Here is a 15,424-nt window from a genome sequence, read left to right as displayed (position 1 = left end):
GTAACGGACCTGGCTTTCCCCCTGTCTCCACACAATCTAGCAGCTCTTATTATCTGTTTGCATCCTTTCAGCTAATCCCAGGGGCAGCCTGGGCAGCAGGTTAGGCCATTGTACACACGCTTTGATAAACAACCTCGGCTAGCAAAGCGGTTTGCTAGCACAACAGTGGCCCTGTCCCCATTACCAAGGGGCTGCAGAGGGGTCCATGTACCAAGGCCATGTTGCTCTACTCAACCCTATGCTCACCTCTTGTCCAGCCTGGAAGCAGTAGCCCCTCAATGTCTAGAAAGTTCCCAAATCCCAGGGATCTCTGCCCAGAAGAGCAGAGGTGGGCTGAGGTAGGCCTCCAGCAGGCCCCTGGATTAAGTAATAAGACATAGTAGCCATGCCAGCATCTAAGTTTAGCCGCCTACTCCTCCCCCACCCTACACAGGCCATGCCCCCCAAGTTCAGGTCTGTAGATCACCTTCGACATGTTCCTCCTCTGAAATCCCAGCTCAGAAGGAGGAGAGGACAAGAGCCCAAAGACAGGAACAGCCACCTACTTGGTTCTCTCGGGTTCTGCTGGTAGGGGAGGCCATGCTGCAGTGGGTCAGCCTGGGGCTGTGACAATGACACCAAGCCTGGGACTGGAGCATATGAGGGGAGCTGCGAAGAGCTCTGGGTCAGCCGAGACAACAGCTTCTATGATGCTGTGCCTGATTCAGCATGGAGCCACGGGTCCTTCCTGCCTCTAGCCACACCAATGGGCTGGCAGGGAACTGCAGGAACGCTCCAGAGAGGGCAGGTGGGGACCATGGGCCAAGGTTGCTAGGAAAAGCAGAGCTATTGCCTGCAGAGACAGGGTTGCTAGGTGACCATCTGTGTTACCAGGGCCTTCACGTCATCAGTAACCTGTGTCTCTGCGAAGCTGGCCAAGGGCATCCTTCCCCAGACAGTAACAACCCAGGCCAGCCTGTCCTCAGATTCACACCTTCTATGTGTGTACCTAGGATCCCTGACTGTCATCACAGAGCCCCAAAGCTCTCTGAGTTTAAAACTGTGGGTGACCACTTATGTGGATGTATGTGTGCCTGGGGTACCTGCACTGAGTAGACACATGCAAACATGTACACAAGTACCTTTTATGCACACATGAGAGCCGGTGCGATAACACATGTGTGTAAACACATATGTGAGTGTGTGTAGCCAGTGTGTGTTATACACATATGCATGCATGCTCATGTCACTATGCCTGAAGACACACATATACATTGGTGTGGGCCTATGTGGCCACTGGCCTTTGGAGGTGTTCAGTTCAAGAACAGGGATATGTGCCAGAATTTTCAGGCACACTGGGTCAGTGGGGGAGTAACTCCGAGCCAGCACTGTGTGTGTGTGTGTGTGTGTGTGTGTGTGTGTGTGTGTGTGTGTAAAATGCAGAGCACACACTGTATGCACTAAGGAAGAGGCAACATCTGGCCCTCCCACCTGGCTCTGTTGTGAGGGGCAGAGGTAGAGGGCTGTTTTCCCAAAAGAAAGACTTTCATAATGCTAGGGACAGGATGGAACATTTATTTATTTGTTTGTTTGTTTATTTATTTATCTATCTTTCTATCTGTTTATTTCTTTGTGTGTTTGTTTTCAACACAGGGTTCCTCTGTGTAGCAGCCCCAGCTGTCCTGGAACTAGCTTTGTAGACCAGGCTCGAACTCACAGAGATCTGCCTGCCTCTGCCTCTCGAGTGCTGGGATTAAAGGAGCGTGCAGCCACACCTGGCTCAGAAAGTTTTACTCAGGCTGGAGAGATGGCTTAGAAGTTAAGAGCACTGACTGCTCTTCCAGAGGTCCTGAGTTCAATTCCCAGCAACATGGAGCCCAACATGGTGGCTCACAGCCATCTATAATGAGATCTGGTGCCCTCTTCTGGCATGCAAACATACATGGAAGGAATGTTGTATACATACTAAATAAATAAATCTTTAAAAAACAAAAAAAACAAGTTTTACTCTTAAAAAATTGTTTGCGGGTGCATGTATACAATATTTGCGCACATATCTAAGCATGTTCTTGTATGTGTACACACAGGCTTGTGGGATGTGGAGGCCTGAGGTCTTCCCCCATCACTTTCCATTGTATGCATTGAGACTCTCAGCTGATCGAGAACTTTCGCTAACCAGCCTGGCTAACCAGCTAGCTCTGGGAATCTCACTTCCACCTTTCAAGGGTTAAATTACCGGCAGGCCACAACATCACTTGGCATTTCTGTGGGCTCTGGAGATAGAGCTGAGCTGTCTCCACAGTCCCTAGATAGCTTTTGTGAGGCGATGAGCTCCCTCATCATTGGAGGTAGGCAAGAGGAAAGTGTGGTTCCCCGGCACGGTTGGGAAGACAAAATGTAACCTGAGCGAGATTGACTTGAGAGCTGATGCTAGCTCATAGGGTTCTACATACATCTTATGTGGTTTTCATGGTTAGCTGTTTCTTAACTGTGGATGAAATAGCCCTTAGTGGGGACAAGAACATTAGCCATCAATGGGCCCTTGCTCCAGACAGACCCCACTGATCCCATTGGCTACCATCCCTGTGGTCCCTTTGCCAGGGCTACTCTCAGCCTTCTACAGCTGTGGGGGTGGGCACTGGAGAGGGAAGTCACTTGCCAGCTAGCCTTGTTGACAGGCATGGTACTGTTTCTGGAGCAGAGCTATTCTCTGAACACTTGTGGTGTTGCTGGGCCGCAAACACTGGCCAGAGCAGACAAGCCAGGGATAACAGGTCTGGGACAGCATTGGGACTGTGGGTAGCATGACAGAGGAACAAGGCAAGGGGTTAGAGTCAGGGACAAATAGGCTTCCTTGGTCCATAGCAACTGCTTCCCTGCTCCCCTGCCTGTCCCTCTCTCTCCTGCTCACAAATCTTCAATGCTCCCTGTGACATTTGAGAAACCGGATTCAAGGCTGTCATATCCTGCTCCAGAGACAGCCCGCTTTGAACACTGACTGTGCGCTCTTCTCACCCCACGTCCCTTCACTGGGGGAGTCCTTCAGACCCTGCGCATTGACCCTCTCTGGTCCTGTGCTTGGCCGGGGCTCTCTCTTCATACTTTCCCTGCTTCGCCCCAGCCCACAGCTCCCCGCTCTGCCAACTCTTACACGCAGTCTCTCTCCAGCTCCGAATAGGTCAGGGATCTGCCTTTCATTTTTTAATCTTTATTCAAAATGCACTGTGTGGACTTCAATGCCACCTCAGTGTGGATGTGAGAATCAAGCATTACGGGGCAGCAGAGCAGAATCTAAGGTAGCTGTAGACACTATCGGAGGCCACCTCAGGATCACTGGTATGAGTGTGTGTGTGTGTGTGTGTGTATGTGTGCATGCGTGTGTGTGTGTATACATGCATACATGGGGAGACAACCTTGGCTTTGCTGTTAAAAGAGAAGTACATGTGTTCAGTCATGCATCTATACCTGCATTAATTCTACATTTTTTTTTCATGCCTACTGTGTACCAGGCATCTGGGATACGGTAGTGAAAACAACCGGTTCAAGTTTCAGATTTCACAGGGATGCATCTGTGTGAGTTGGAGGGGGCAATATTGGGCTGAGGTCTCATTTTGAGCACAGTGGGGACCTCGGCTTTCCCAGTCCTCTGGCCAATGCCCAACAATGCTCAGCACAGAACAAAGGCAGAAAGCATCCCACCCCAGGACCCCCTAATCCCACCACTGGCCCAGCCCAGGACAAGTAACTCACACAGGCTCCTCTTCCTCCCCATCCTCCTCCTCTTCCTCCTCATCCTCTTCTCTTTCCTCTTGAATCTGAGGCAACTCCCTAGGTCAGGGCCAGAGATAAGAGATGATCCCTCCAGGGCCTCTCCAGTCCCCCTCACCCCATCTCGCGTGTGTGTTCTGGGACTTGCTGCAGCTCCACCTGAGATTCCTCAACAGTAGTCCCAAGCTCTTTCAAGCTACAGCTTGTCTACACTGTTCTGATGGCGACTTGAGGACAGCTCTGAGCTTCAGTGAGCCTCAGTTTCCCCTTATGTATTTCTCAGCAGTGAATGAATGCAGGTCAGGAGCTTGAATTGTTCATCATAACAGCCCCTCATTTTTTAAATGCTTCCCTGACATGAAATCCATCATTTTGCCTTCCTACCAATGCCTCAACGTGGGATCAAAAGTCATAGGGCCACTGTCTTCCAAACTGAACTTCCAACGCTATGAGCTAAAATGGGCCTTCTTTCTGTGTAAGTTGGTGACCTTGAGTATCTGGTTAAAATAGTAATATGATCAACACACAACCTAAATGTTACCAGTGGAGTGTCAGGACACAGTCTAAAAATGGAGCCGTGTGAGAGGAATTGCGGGTGCTTGTGAGAAAACCCCAGGAAAACAAGACAAAGGTCTTGTGATCTCAGTTTCTTGAAAAACATGAAACTGGTTTTGGGATGGGCCTCCCAGGTGGAGTGGTCAGGAGCAAGTTCACTCCAGCTCACTCATCACAGCCGGCTATTGTCACTTGTTCTGGTCTCTATAGAAACCGTGTTTTTGCCACGTGCAGCTGACCCTTGTGATTGCACATTTTGCTCATGTGATGCTTCTTCATTCTCAGAGTATCGGTCATCTGATGCGCTGAATAAAGTGGGCTATTGCATAAGACTTTAGTCTGCCTCATTTTTAGGCTCTGTTCTCCGAGGTTCATGCCTTCAACTAGAGCGGTCACCAGTGGAAGGCAAGTAAAAGCTGGGCTGGGGGGGAGGGGTGCACAGCTTTAATCCCAGCACTTGGGAAGCAGAGGCAGACAGATCTCTGTGAATTTAAGGCCAGCCTGTTCTACATAGTGAGCTCCAGGCTAGCCAAGACTACACAATGAGACCTTGTATAAAAACAAACAAACAAACAAAGAAACAAACTATGGTCTAGCCATAGAATGGAATATGATACAACTATGAAAACAAAGAGGATGATTTCCATCTAATGAGTTATGGGAAACTTCAAGTATATCATTTCCCAAACATAACAACGGGCAGGTAAGTGTGCAATGATATGCCATTTTTGTTGGGGAAAAAAAAAGAGAGGGGGATTGTCCTGATTGGTCTTAATTGTCAACTTGACACAGCCTGGAGTCAACTGACAGGATGACTGAATTGGAGAACTCAGCTGAAGAACTGCCTTGATCACTATGTCTGTGGGAGACTGTCTTGATTATTGATCTACGTAGGCAGGTTCAGCCCACTGTGGGTAGTACCATTCTTTCGGCAAGTGGCCCTGAGCTTTGTAAAAAGCTAGCTGAACATAAGCCCAGCCCACAAACAACACTCCTCCACGGCTTCTGCTTCAAGTTCCTGCCCGACTTCCCTCAACGATGGACTCTCTGACCTGCAAGCACAAGCAGAAATAAACCCTCTCCTCTCCTATGCTACTTCTGAGCAGACTGTTTCATCACAGCAACAGTGTCAAAGTAGAACAGGGGTGCCATGAGTATCTGTCCCCAATCTACCTCTGAAATGAGGCCTGGTAGCCCTGTACGCAGGGACTGAGGGCAGGTGCTGAGAATGGGGAGGTAGGTATGGTCCTGCACCAGGCCCTTTATGCCTTTAGGGTTCTACACTGTATGCGTGGTACCTTCTCAAGCACTGGGTGCCTTTTACGGGACTTCTATGTTTTCCTACCTGGGCATCTCCACCATGGCCTCGCTTTCTTCTTCATAAGCCAGAGCTTCCTCTGTCTCCTGCTGGCTGACACTGTCTTCCTGGTGACAGGCATTGTCCTCCTGCTGGCTGACACTGTCTTCCTGCTGGCTGGCACTGTCTTCCTGGTGACAGGCATTGTCCTCCTGCTGGCTGGCACTGTCCTCCTGCTGGCTGGCACTGCTCTCCAGCTGGCTGGCACTGTCTTCCTGCTGACAGGCACTGCTCTCCTGCTGGCTGGCACTGTCTTCCTGGTAACAGGCACTGTCCTCCTGCTGACAGGCACTGCCCTCCTGCTGGCTGGCACTGTCTTCCTCCTGGATGTCCTCCCAGCAGGGATCCACCTCCTCCAGGATAAGATCATGCTCTACCTGTTCCGCCGGGAGGATGCTGACTGCAGGGGATAAAGAGGAGCCATTTCTGGGCTAAGGAGGGTAGCTTGTGCCACTGAGTCCTGGGGGTCCATCCTGGGAGCCCCACCCCAGGGGCCTTGGCTCCCTAGCTGGCTGTGTTATTAACAGGATCATAAGCAGCCAGCTCAATGCCCCAGGGACAGCCTCAGACAACACAGCCACTCATCCAACCTCTTCTCATGACTCCCTGCCTTTCCCTCTAGGGACTGAGCTCTGGGTACAGCTGACCATGCTTTTTTCCTATCAGGGCTTTCCTTCTTAGAGGGTTGACCAGAGCAGAAAGAATGTTTTAGTCACAACGTCACAGCTGATGTCAATGGAGCCAGACACTTTACCACCTGCAGGGGCTGGATTGCCCCAAGGGCTGCAGACAAAGCCTGCTCCTTGCCTATTTCCTGGGTGCCGTCTCTTGGTGACAGCATGTCTGTGAGCTCAGCACCTGCTTCCGGGAACCTTATCCCTCCATCTAGGCTTAGAATCTCCACTCTCCGAGACAACGCGATGTTTTCATGGAGACATGGAAAACAATTATGGATGCCTGTGACTTTAACACTTCTCCATGGATTCAGATCCCTGACTTGAAAACAGTGTGGGCCATTAGGCAGTAGGTTCAGACAGCTGGGTGTGGTGGTTCACACCTGTAATCCCAGCACTGGAGAGACAGAGGCAAGAGGATTTCTATAGGGAAGATTGAGAATGGTGAGCTCTAGGCCACCCTGGGCTACACAGGGAGACGCCATCCCAAAAAACAAAGAAGTGGGCTCAGGACATCTCACAGGAAACCCGACTCACCCTAGTTGAGGAGGGAAGGGGACACTTCCTGCACACCAGCTTTTTCTCAAAAGTTTCAGGGGTCGGTGGCCCTCAAGTCAAGCCTGAATTAGTAATGGTGACTGTCTTGGTTTTTGGACTTAGGATCTTGCTATGCAGCCCAGGTTGACCTCAAACCCCAGGCAGTAAAGGCCCCTGTGAGCACCTCCCAGTACCGGGTGCCCCACTGGGTACTGTCCCCAGTGTCAACATCCTTGTTTCCTTCCTTATGAACTCTTTTTAGATGCTGGGAGCATAGTCAGAGGGTGTTGGCCCCTCATGGGCATTTCCTCTCTTCATCGCTGCAGCCGGCCTACAAGGGGCCTTAGAATGAGCCTGTTTGCAGCCAAATATGCCACAGCCAACCAAAAAAGGCAAGGACGAGGTGTAGCCGGCACATATGGTGGCGGGGTGGGAGGCTGGCAGGCCTCTGGGAGAAGTGGCTGCCTGCAGCGCTGTGGCTTCTCTCTGTATCAGGAAGTAGTTTACCCTTTGTTCCCCACAGTCCACCCAGGAGCCCAGTGCTGGTCCAGCCCCGTTTAACTTTCACCCCTGGAGTCTCTCCTGGCCAGACTCCAAGTCTGCAACCTGTCTGGCCCCAGGGCCACTGCGTGAGATCCCGACCCCAGTCAGCGGCAGCCAGTTGCTCCACTGAGATAGGAGCTCCTGTTTCCAGGGAGTCTGGGGACATAGGTTCGCAGCAGGCAAGACACTCTGGCCTCAGGGCTCCTGAAAGCCTGGGCCTGTGTTTCATATCTTCTCTAGCAGGCGTACTCAGGATGCCCCTTTCCTCTAGTCCAGGCTATCTCTCCCACTTACTCTGCTCTGAAGCATAGGCCGTCCCTCATCACACACATCTCTGAGGGTATGGTCCCAGGCATTGTCATCACCAAAGCCGCATGGGGAGGCAGGAGCCCCTTGAAAAGGCAGATTCCCAGGATGCCCCTCCCCCAATGATGAGGTCTGGAGGCAGGACAGCCTTCATAATTGAGCCTGGTCATGCGAGGTATAGTCCTGCTTTGAGTATATCTCCCGCCTGCGATAGTTGTTCATTCCCAGGGTAATCTTTGTGAGGTCAGTGCCTGCTCAACCACCTCCAGTGGCTCTGCATTGCCTAGAGCCCAGTCCCTGCAGGTTAGTTAAACTTCGAGTTTGGACTTCATCATCAAGGGCTTGAGATCCCAGTTGGCTGATGTGCCCAGCCCTTACCCTCGCCTCCAGGCGTTTCCCACTTTACTCTCTCGGCAAGACTTCCCTTCCTCAGTGCCACCCCAAGGCATTAGGGGTCTCAAACTCAAATCAGATCATGGACATGAATGAAGGGACAAATGCCAGCTGCCTGCAGGTGACAGCTTTTGTTCAGACCTTTCTCATGAACACAATGTAGGCCATCACAGCCAGACTGCCCCACTTCTAACAGAAGCCGGGCCCTGCTGTGGAAGCTGATTTTTAAATCTTTCTTATTTATTCATCTATCTATCTATCTATCTATCTATCTATCTATCTATCTATCTATCTATTGAGGCAGGGTTTCTCTGTATAGCCCTAGGTGTGCTGGAACTCACTTTGTAGACCAGGCTGGCCTCTGATTTAGAGATCTGCCTGCCTCTGCTTCCCAAGTGCTGAAATTAAAGGCATGTGCCACCACTGCCCAGCATGAAAACTGATTCTTTTTTTAAAGGCTGACAATTCTGTTTGAAAATCAATCTAAATAGAGACATCTAGGGGCCACTAGGACCTCAGAGTCCCTGGCCAGTTCCTCTATCCTATAACCCCAGGAAATGTCTATTCAACTTACCTCTCTGTGATACCTAAGTACTATAGGGTTATGGGGTATATTTGCAGCTCCAACCATCAGGAGGCTGAGGCAGGAGGATAGAGAGTTGATGGCCAGCCTGGAATGTACAGCAAGAACCTGTCTTTTTTTTTTTTTTTTTTTTTTTTTTTTTTGGTTTTTCGAGACAGGGTTTCTCTGTGGCTTTGGAGCCTGTCCTGGAACTAGCTCTGTAGACCAGGCTGGTCTCGAACTCACAGAGATCCGCCTACCTCTGCCTCCCGAGTGCTGGGATTAAAGGCGTGCGCCACCATCGCCCGGCAAGAACCTGTCTTAAAAAAAATAAAACCCTGGGTTGGAGAGATGGTTCAGCGGTTAAGAGCACTAACTGCTCTTCCAGAGGATCTGGGTTCAATTCCCAGCACCCACATGACAACTCACAACTATCTGTAACTTAAGTTACAGGAGACCTGGCACCTTCATGCAATAAAGAAATAAATACCCAAAGGCTTCTTTCAGACTTGTCCTAAGAATGTCATGCAGTCACAGATTTGAGGTGCAAAGTCACACTCTTTAATGTCAATTACAATATCACCATTGGGGGTGGTCCCTGAACTAGGGCAGACCTTAGGAGAACCACTTGTAGGGAAACTAGGTCCTGCGGCAGTGTGGATGGTGCCAGGTGCCCTGGTGTGAGCATGCTTAGACATTGAACATTGAGACCTTAATGGGGCCCTGTATAGACTCCCATCAGGAAGTCCTCCTCGCCCTTGCTCTGGTCAGGATGCTGCCTCCTGGCCAAGAGTCCCCAAAAGAAAGCTTTGGGGTTTTACATAATGGTTCTGCTTTCCTCGGTCCTGCCTGGGGTTCATTAATCAAGAAGGGTGGAGATTAGCAGTCACTGCCCCCTAAAAGGTCTTCTCTTGAGGCATCCTTCTGTCCTTCATCCATCCATCCGTTTGTCCATGGGCTCCCCAGGTCCCCTTTTCCCTTGTTTCAGAGGCCTCCAGCTGCTGTCACCCCTGAAACAAAGGAGGTGACAGAAATGTGGGCACCCAAGTGAACAGACAGAGCATGGATGGATAGATGGACAGAGATATGAGTGGCCAAGCAGAGGATGGATGGGTGGAAGGGTGGGTGGATGGATGAGTGGGTGGATGAAGGCATGGATGGATGTGTGGATGGATGGATGGGGATATGAGAGGCCAAGCAGAGAATGGATGGGTAGAAGGGTGGGTGGATGGATGGATGGATGGAGGATGAATGGTTATCTGAGGCGTGGTCAAGCAGAGAATGGATGGATGGATGGATGGATGGATGAATGGATGGATATCTAAGGAGTGGTCAAGCACAGGATGGATGGATGCATGAATGTCTATCTGCCATCTGCAGTATATTACCTACTTTAAGTAGTGCTGCCCCCTTTCTGTCCCTGCCTGACCTCAATCTTCTGCCTTCCAGTAATGCTACCACATACCTTCCAACTCATCACAGGGGAGGGAATCCTGATTCAAAGGCTATGGAGTCCCTAGAATCTGTTTCCCAATAACATCCCATCCCTCCCCCACTTTCCCAACTCTGCTCAGCCAACCCCAGCTTCCAGAGTCTGGTCTCCATTCTGGGTGATTGCCAGCAGGAAAGGGTGTGGACTTGGCTTTGCAGTTGTTTTCCTGATAGAGGCCGGAAGCCAAAGAGGAAACGCTGTAGCCTCCAACTCTGTCACTGCTCTCCAGAGACGCTGAGTGGGAGGGGGCTCTCTGAACTCCAGGTTAGGAGACCCTAAATGTGCCTCACACTCAGACCTGAGTATATCAGGTGGCTCTCCCGGAAGTGAACATGGGGCCCTTGAGTGGGATACTTACTGGTCTGCACATCACATGTCTCAGGGCAGCCAGGTTCCTACAGGGGGAGAAAAGAGAAGATTGCAATGGCTGTCTCACCTGCCTCTGGAGCTCCTGTCACCACGGCATATTGGCTGCCCGCTGATCGGGTTCCTTCTCCCTCCAGGACCACAGCCTGCTCCCAGCTTTTGCTCAGGCCGGAATGCCTTCTCCTCTGCTCACTCTATGAGAAGGCCATCCTCTCCTTCCAGCACCTGGAAATCTTCTCCCTATTGTACCTGTGTCCCCTGCTGCCGTGGTCCCCAGAGTCCTTTGTCACTACAGCATCTTCATTAGCTAATGGTTCCCACACCACAGCCCCTTTGAGCTTGGAAATCTCCAAAGCCAGTGCTCTCTGCCCTTTGGAGACAGCATGATGACAGGCATGAGCACAAGGCTGGCTTTCAGTACCTTCTGCTCAGCCTCCCTCAGCACAGCACAGAACTGGGTGTGGACCCAGGGTGTCTGGCTCTTGTGCACCTCCCATCACACAGAGAAGAAAATCCCCGCTAGGCCTAGTGCCAACAACGAGGGAAGAACATGGTACCCTGGCTCTGTGACACAGGGAGGGTGCCCAGAAACAACCGCAGCAAGCTGCCTCTCAGAGATGCTGGGTAGGACCCGTCCAGGCCAGTCACTGCGCTCTGACTTACTTTCAAAGCTCTTTCCTTTCTTTCCTCCACAAGGTTGGGTGATAACAGAATTGTTTACCCACTTCTCGGGGATCAAGTAAGGTTCCCAGAGTAACTAGGACCAATGTCACATGGCCACTTCCCAGTTCTAGGTGCTTCTATGGAGAGGTGAGTCATTCCCCAGAAAGGAAAATCAGGCCCTAGTCTCTTGATGAAGAAAAGGAAGAGGTGACCAAGGCCCCACTTCCCCAGCTCTAAGCTGCCAGGAATACTCATGGAGGCTGTGGGTTTCCTGGGTATGTCACCTCTTCCTGGGTCATTCCAGGTCTCTGAATCTTTGTACATTCTTGGGGGTCACTTCCACTAGCCAGCCTACCTTGATGCTCCAAGAGATGATCTCTGGGCTCCTCTACCCCCGTAGAAGACCCTAAACTGTGAGCTCCTCACAGGTAGACCTGTTGCTAGAGTTCCTGAGCAAATGTGTGCACACAGACAGGCTTCAAGACTGAGTCGCCGCTGATGGCTCCCTTCTTGCTGTGTCCCCATCCCCAGGGTCAACCATCCGACCCTTTTCTGAGCTTCCAAGACCCCCTCCCTCACCACCACCCAGCCAGGGTCTTTTCTGCCTGACTGCCCACTCACCTGCTCTGTAGCCTTCCCGTGCAGCAGGGGCTGCGGCAGGGCCATCTCCAGCCTGTGTAACAGCCACTCCATCAGCCTGAGGTGGAGACATGCGCTGAATCCAGAGGAGAATTCTCAGGGTGGGGGATTAGGGCAGAGCAAGCCTGCCAGGAGGCAGGTCATGTCGGAAACCAGCCCCAGGTCTCTAACCCTGAAGGCCCCTTTTCCTTCCCCATCCTTCCCAGACAGCCCTGGTAGGGAACTCAGCTCAGCTCAGCTCTATTTCCAGTCTCGCACAAAAGCCAGGGGATGGGCATCAGGCAGCACCCACCCAGATTTCAAATGCATGTGGCCTTTAGTGCATACATTTTACTCCTGCCAACTAAATACGTGTGAACAAGGTTTTTGATGGCAGGGAAAATGTGAAAAAATTCTAAGTGTTCATGTGTGGTTAAAGAAATGAAGTTCTGCGTAGTTTTTTTTGTTTTTGTTTTTGTTTTTTTTTTTTTTTTGCAGCGATTGAAGGAATGAAGTAGAACTGGAGTATAAGATCACCTCTGAAGGACTTCTTCAAAAAGTTTGGGGTGTGTGTGTCTCTATGTGTGTGTGTGATATATGCATATGAACAGGTGTGTATGTCTGTGCACAGGTACAGAGCCCAGAGAACGGTGGCAGGCACCCTCCTCTATCATCCTCTGCCTTGTTCCTTTGAGGCATAGCCTCTCCCTAAACCTGAGATAGCATCTGTCCATTAGCTGAACCAAGGTTTCTCCACAAACCTGAGGCAGATTTTCTGCCTAAACCTAGAGCTCAAGTCTTTTCAGCTAGGGTAGCAGCCAGCAAACAATCCCCGTCTCCATCCTTTGCCTCAGTGTTGGGTTTACAGTCCAGCACAGGACCATGCTCCCTTTCACATGGATACTGGGATCCGAATTCTGTCTCTCATGCTCGCAAAAGAACCATTCTTAATCACCGAGCCAATTCTCCAGACTCTGGGGGACTTATTTGTTTTAAGTGGGAAAAAAAGGAAGCTGTAAAAGAATACATGCAAGCCGGGCGGTGGTGGCGCACGCCTTTAATCCCAGCACTCGGGAGGCGGAGGCAGGCGGATCTCTCTGAGTTCGAGGCCAGCCTGGTCTACAAGAGCTAGTTCCAGGACAGGAACCAAAAGCTACGGAGAAACCCTGTCTCGAAAAATCCAAAAAAAAAAAAAAAAAGAATACATGCAATTCGCTTTTGATACAGGTGTGTGTGTGTGTGTTGCTTGTTTGGAGACAAGAACTGGCTATGGAGTTCAAGTTGGCCTTAAACATATGATCCTCCTGCCTCAGCTTCTTGAGACTGCAGGTGTGCACTTGGTATATGTTTAAAGGAACAGTACACTCCCCAGCCTGGCTGATGGAGGACCATGCTGATGAGGTTTGCCCGGGGAGTGGGGGGGGGAGTCTGAGTTCTCTCCCAAGCGGATATTCTAACTTTCTAGTTCAGCGAACTAGTACTGAGCCTGCTCCCTGTGGGAGGTGTGGCCTTCAGGGGGCTCACCTGACAGGGTCCCCAGGTGGTGGCAGGGAAGAGGCTTGGAAACCAGGCTGGGGCTCTGCAGCTGGCTTCTCCTTGGGCTCCAGGGTTCCAGGATTGGGCTGGAAGGGACTCTCTGTGGGCTCTGTCTCCATCGGGAGTTCTGGAGGATCTGAGTGGTAACAGAACCAGCACTAAGACCCCATAGCAGGATTTCATCCATCCCTCCTGGATATAAAGGGCCAGATTGGAAACTTGCCATGGCTGGGTGAAGAGCCCCTTGGAGACCACCCTAACACCAAACAGTACAGGAAGGGGAAGGAACATAGCCGAGCTTGTGAAGTTCAGCTGACTGTAGCTGCTTGAGTCCCAGATCTAAGGTGAGGTTCTAGTATTAGCAAGGACTGAACTGTCCCTTTGCCTGGTTGAGCACTAAGGTTCCCCTGAGACCACACACACACACACACACACACACACACACACACACACACACGAGTCTCAGCTCAGTCTCAGGTTCCTCTGGAACCTAGCCTGTGACCACTTAGGAAGCCCCTCCCAGTTCCTTCTCTGTACCTGGGTCCAAGACAGCAGCCTCAGGTTCAGGTTCAGGTTCAGCTCTCCAGGCCTGGAGGACAGAGAGGTGAGTCATGATCGAAGCCATCCCTGCACATACCCCACCTTGACCAGTTGTGCCCTGGCCCCATGGGCTCGCATGCATATGCATGTGTGCATACACACGTGCCTGGTGCTGGTGGTGGGACTATGACAGCTGATCTCCTTCGTTAACTTGATTCAGGATCTAGGAGACACACCTCTGGGCAGGTCTCTGATGTGGGAGTAATTTCTTATTAATAAAGAAACTGCCTAGACCCATTTGATAGGCCAACCCTTAGGTAGGCGGAATAAACAGAACGGAATGCTGGGAGAAAGAAGCTGAGTCAGGGAGTCGCCATGATTCTCCCACTCCAGACAGACGCAGGTTAAGATCATTCCTGGTAAGCCAGCTCGTGGGCTACACAGATTAATAGAAATGGGTTAGATCAATATGTAAAAGCTAGCCAATAAGAAACTGAAACTAATGGGTCAGGCAGTGTTTAAAAGAATACAGTTTCTGTATAATTATTTCGGGTAAAGCTAGCCATGCGGGCGGCCGCGTGCCAGGGACGCAGCCCTGCCGCTCGTAACACAACAGAGTGGCGCCCGACGTGATGGACTAAATCCACTTAAAAACCTGAGAAGGCTTAAAAATAAGGGAGAGAGACTTTAACACAGATTTTTGCTCTTTGTTGGTGGCGTGCTGTAGAGAGATTTCCTGATTCGGCAACAGCAGCAGAAAAAAAAGCTGCGTCATTTTAAAATGCGGCTTCTTGGGACTGTGCCGCCAGTGCAAACTCTGGCTTTAAAGCATTTCAATGGATTTTATGGGACTGGATGTTTGTGTTCCCGCTTGGGATCGGAAGGAGAATGCTCTCAGCGCTCCCCGCCTGCACCTGGGCAGATGGCAGAATCAGGCTTAGGCAGGCGGAAGAGCATGGTGGAAGAGACGTGTTTTCAGACTGCTCAGTGCTCTGCGTGTCAGATTTGGTTGTAACTTGGATAAAAAGAGTTTCTGTGCTGCATGCTCAGTCTCAAAATTAAACTGCTGAGTGCGGCTCCAATGAGGACTTGCTGTGTGCCTGGAACTGTGCACAGCTCAGGGGCACCAAATGGATCTGAGGCAGGAGCGGCTGCTCCTTGCTGAACTGTGCTGGTTGGCAGGAACTACCGTAATTACCATAATAACAGCACAGTTAAGGTTTAGACTGGGCAGGACACAGGTGGTACCGTATTACCTGTACACGGTGCAACTTAAGTTTTTAAGAAGTGCTTAACATTTTAAGAAATGCTCCTGGATAGTAAAAATATTACAGATTCACAATAAAACAGATTCAGACATAACAGACCTCAGTGGATCACACTGTTGGATGAATGTACATAGGCTTGAGAGAGAGAAGAAAAAAAAATAGAGAATAAAGTTAATGGTTTAAAAAAAAAAGGTAAAGTCTTTAAAGAGACAGAATACAGATAGTTAAGAGATTAAAAGAAATAAAGAAAAATAAGCCACGTAAAAA

General features: G+C 50.5%; 1 protein-coding gene across 2 annotated transcripts in view; it reads right to left on the bottom strand.

The window, feature by feature from the left end:
• Cngb1 (cyclic nucleotide gated channel subunit beta 1) overlaps positions 1–15,424 on the bottom strand; it is a 63,219-nt gene that overhangs the window by 37,460 nt on the left and 10,335 nt on the right. The window contains exons 8-13 of one of the 2 annotated variants that reach the window (XM_041650407.1): positions 13,887–13,938; positions 13,338–13,485; positions 11,817–11,892; positions 10,525–10,561; positions 5,673–6,059; positions 3,730–3,787 (exon numbers count right to left, since the gene is read on the bottom strand). In XM_041650407.1, coding sequence (XP_041506341.1) covers positions 3,730–3,787; positions 5,673–6,059; positions 10,525–10,561; positions 11,817–11,892; positions 13,338–13,485; positions 13,887–13,938 — 758 coding nt within the window. Of the gene's footprint in view, positions 1–3,729; positions 3,788–5,672; positions 6,060–9,276; positions 9,685–10,524; positions 10,562–11,816; positions 11,893–13,337; positions 13,486–13,886; positions 13,939–15,424 lie in introns of those variants that run through there. The other variant, XM_041650408.1, reaches the window with a different exon arrangement.

Source organism: Microtus oregoni, unplaced genomic scaffold (genome assembly GCF_018167655.1).
Source record: "Microtus oregoni isolate MIOR12 unplaced genomic scaffold, Mior012 000004F_ref0000308, whole genome shotgun sequence".
In the NCBI taxonomy this organism is placed as follows: Eukaryota; Metazoa; Chordata; class Mammalia; order Rodentia; family Cricetidae; genus Microtus; species Microtus oregoni.
Note: the sequence above shows the minus strand (reverse complement) of the source record. Positions and strands in the feature narration are given on the sequence as shown.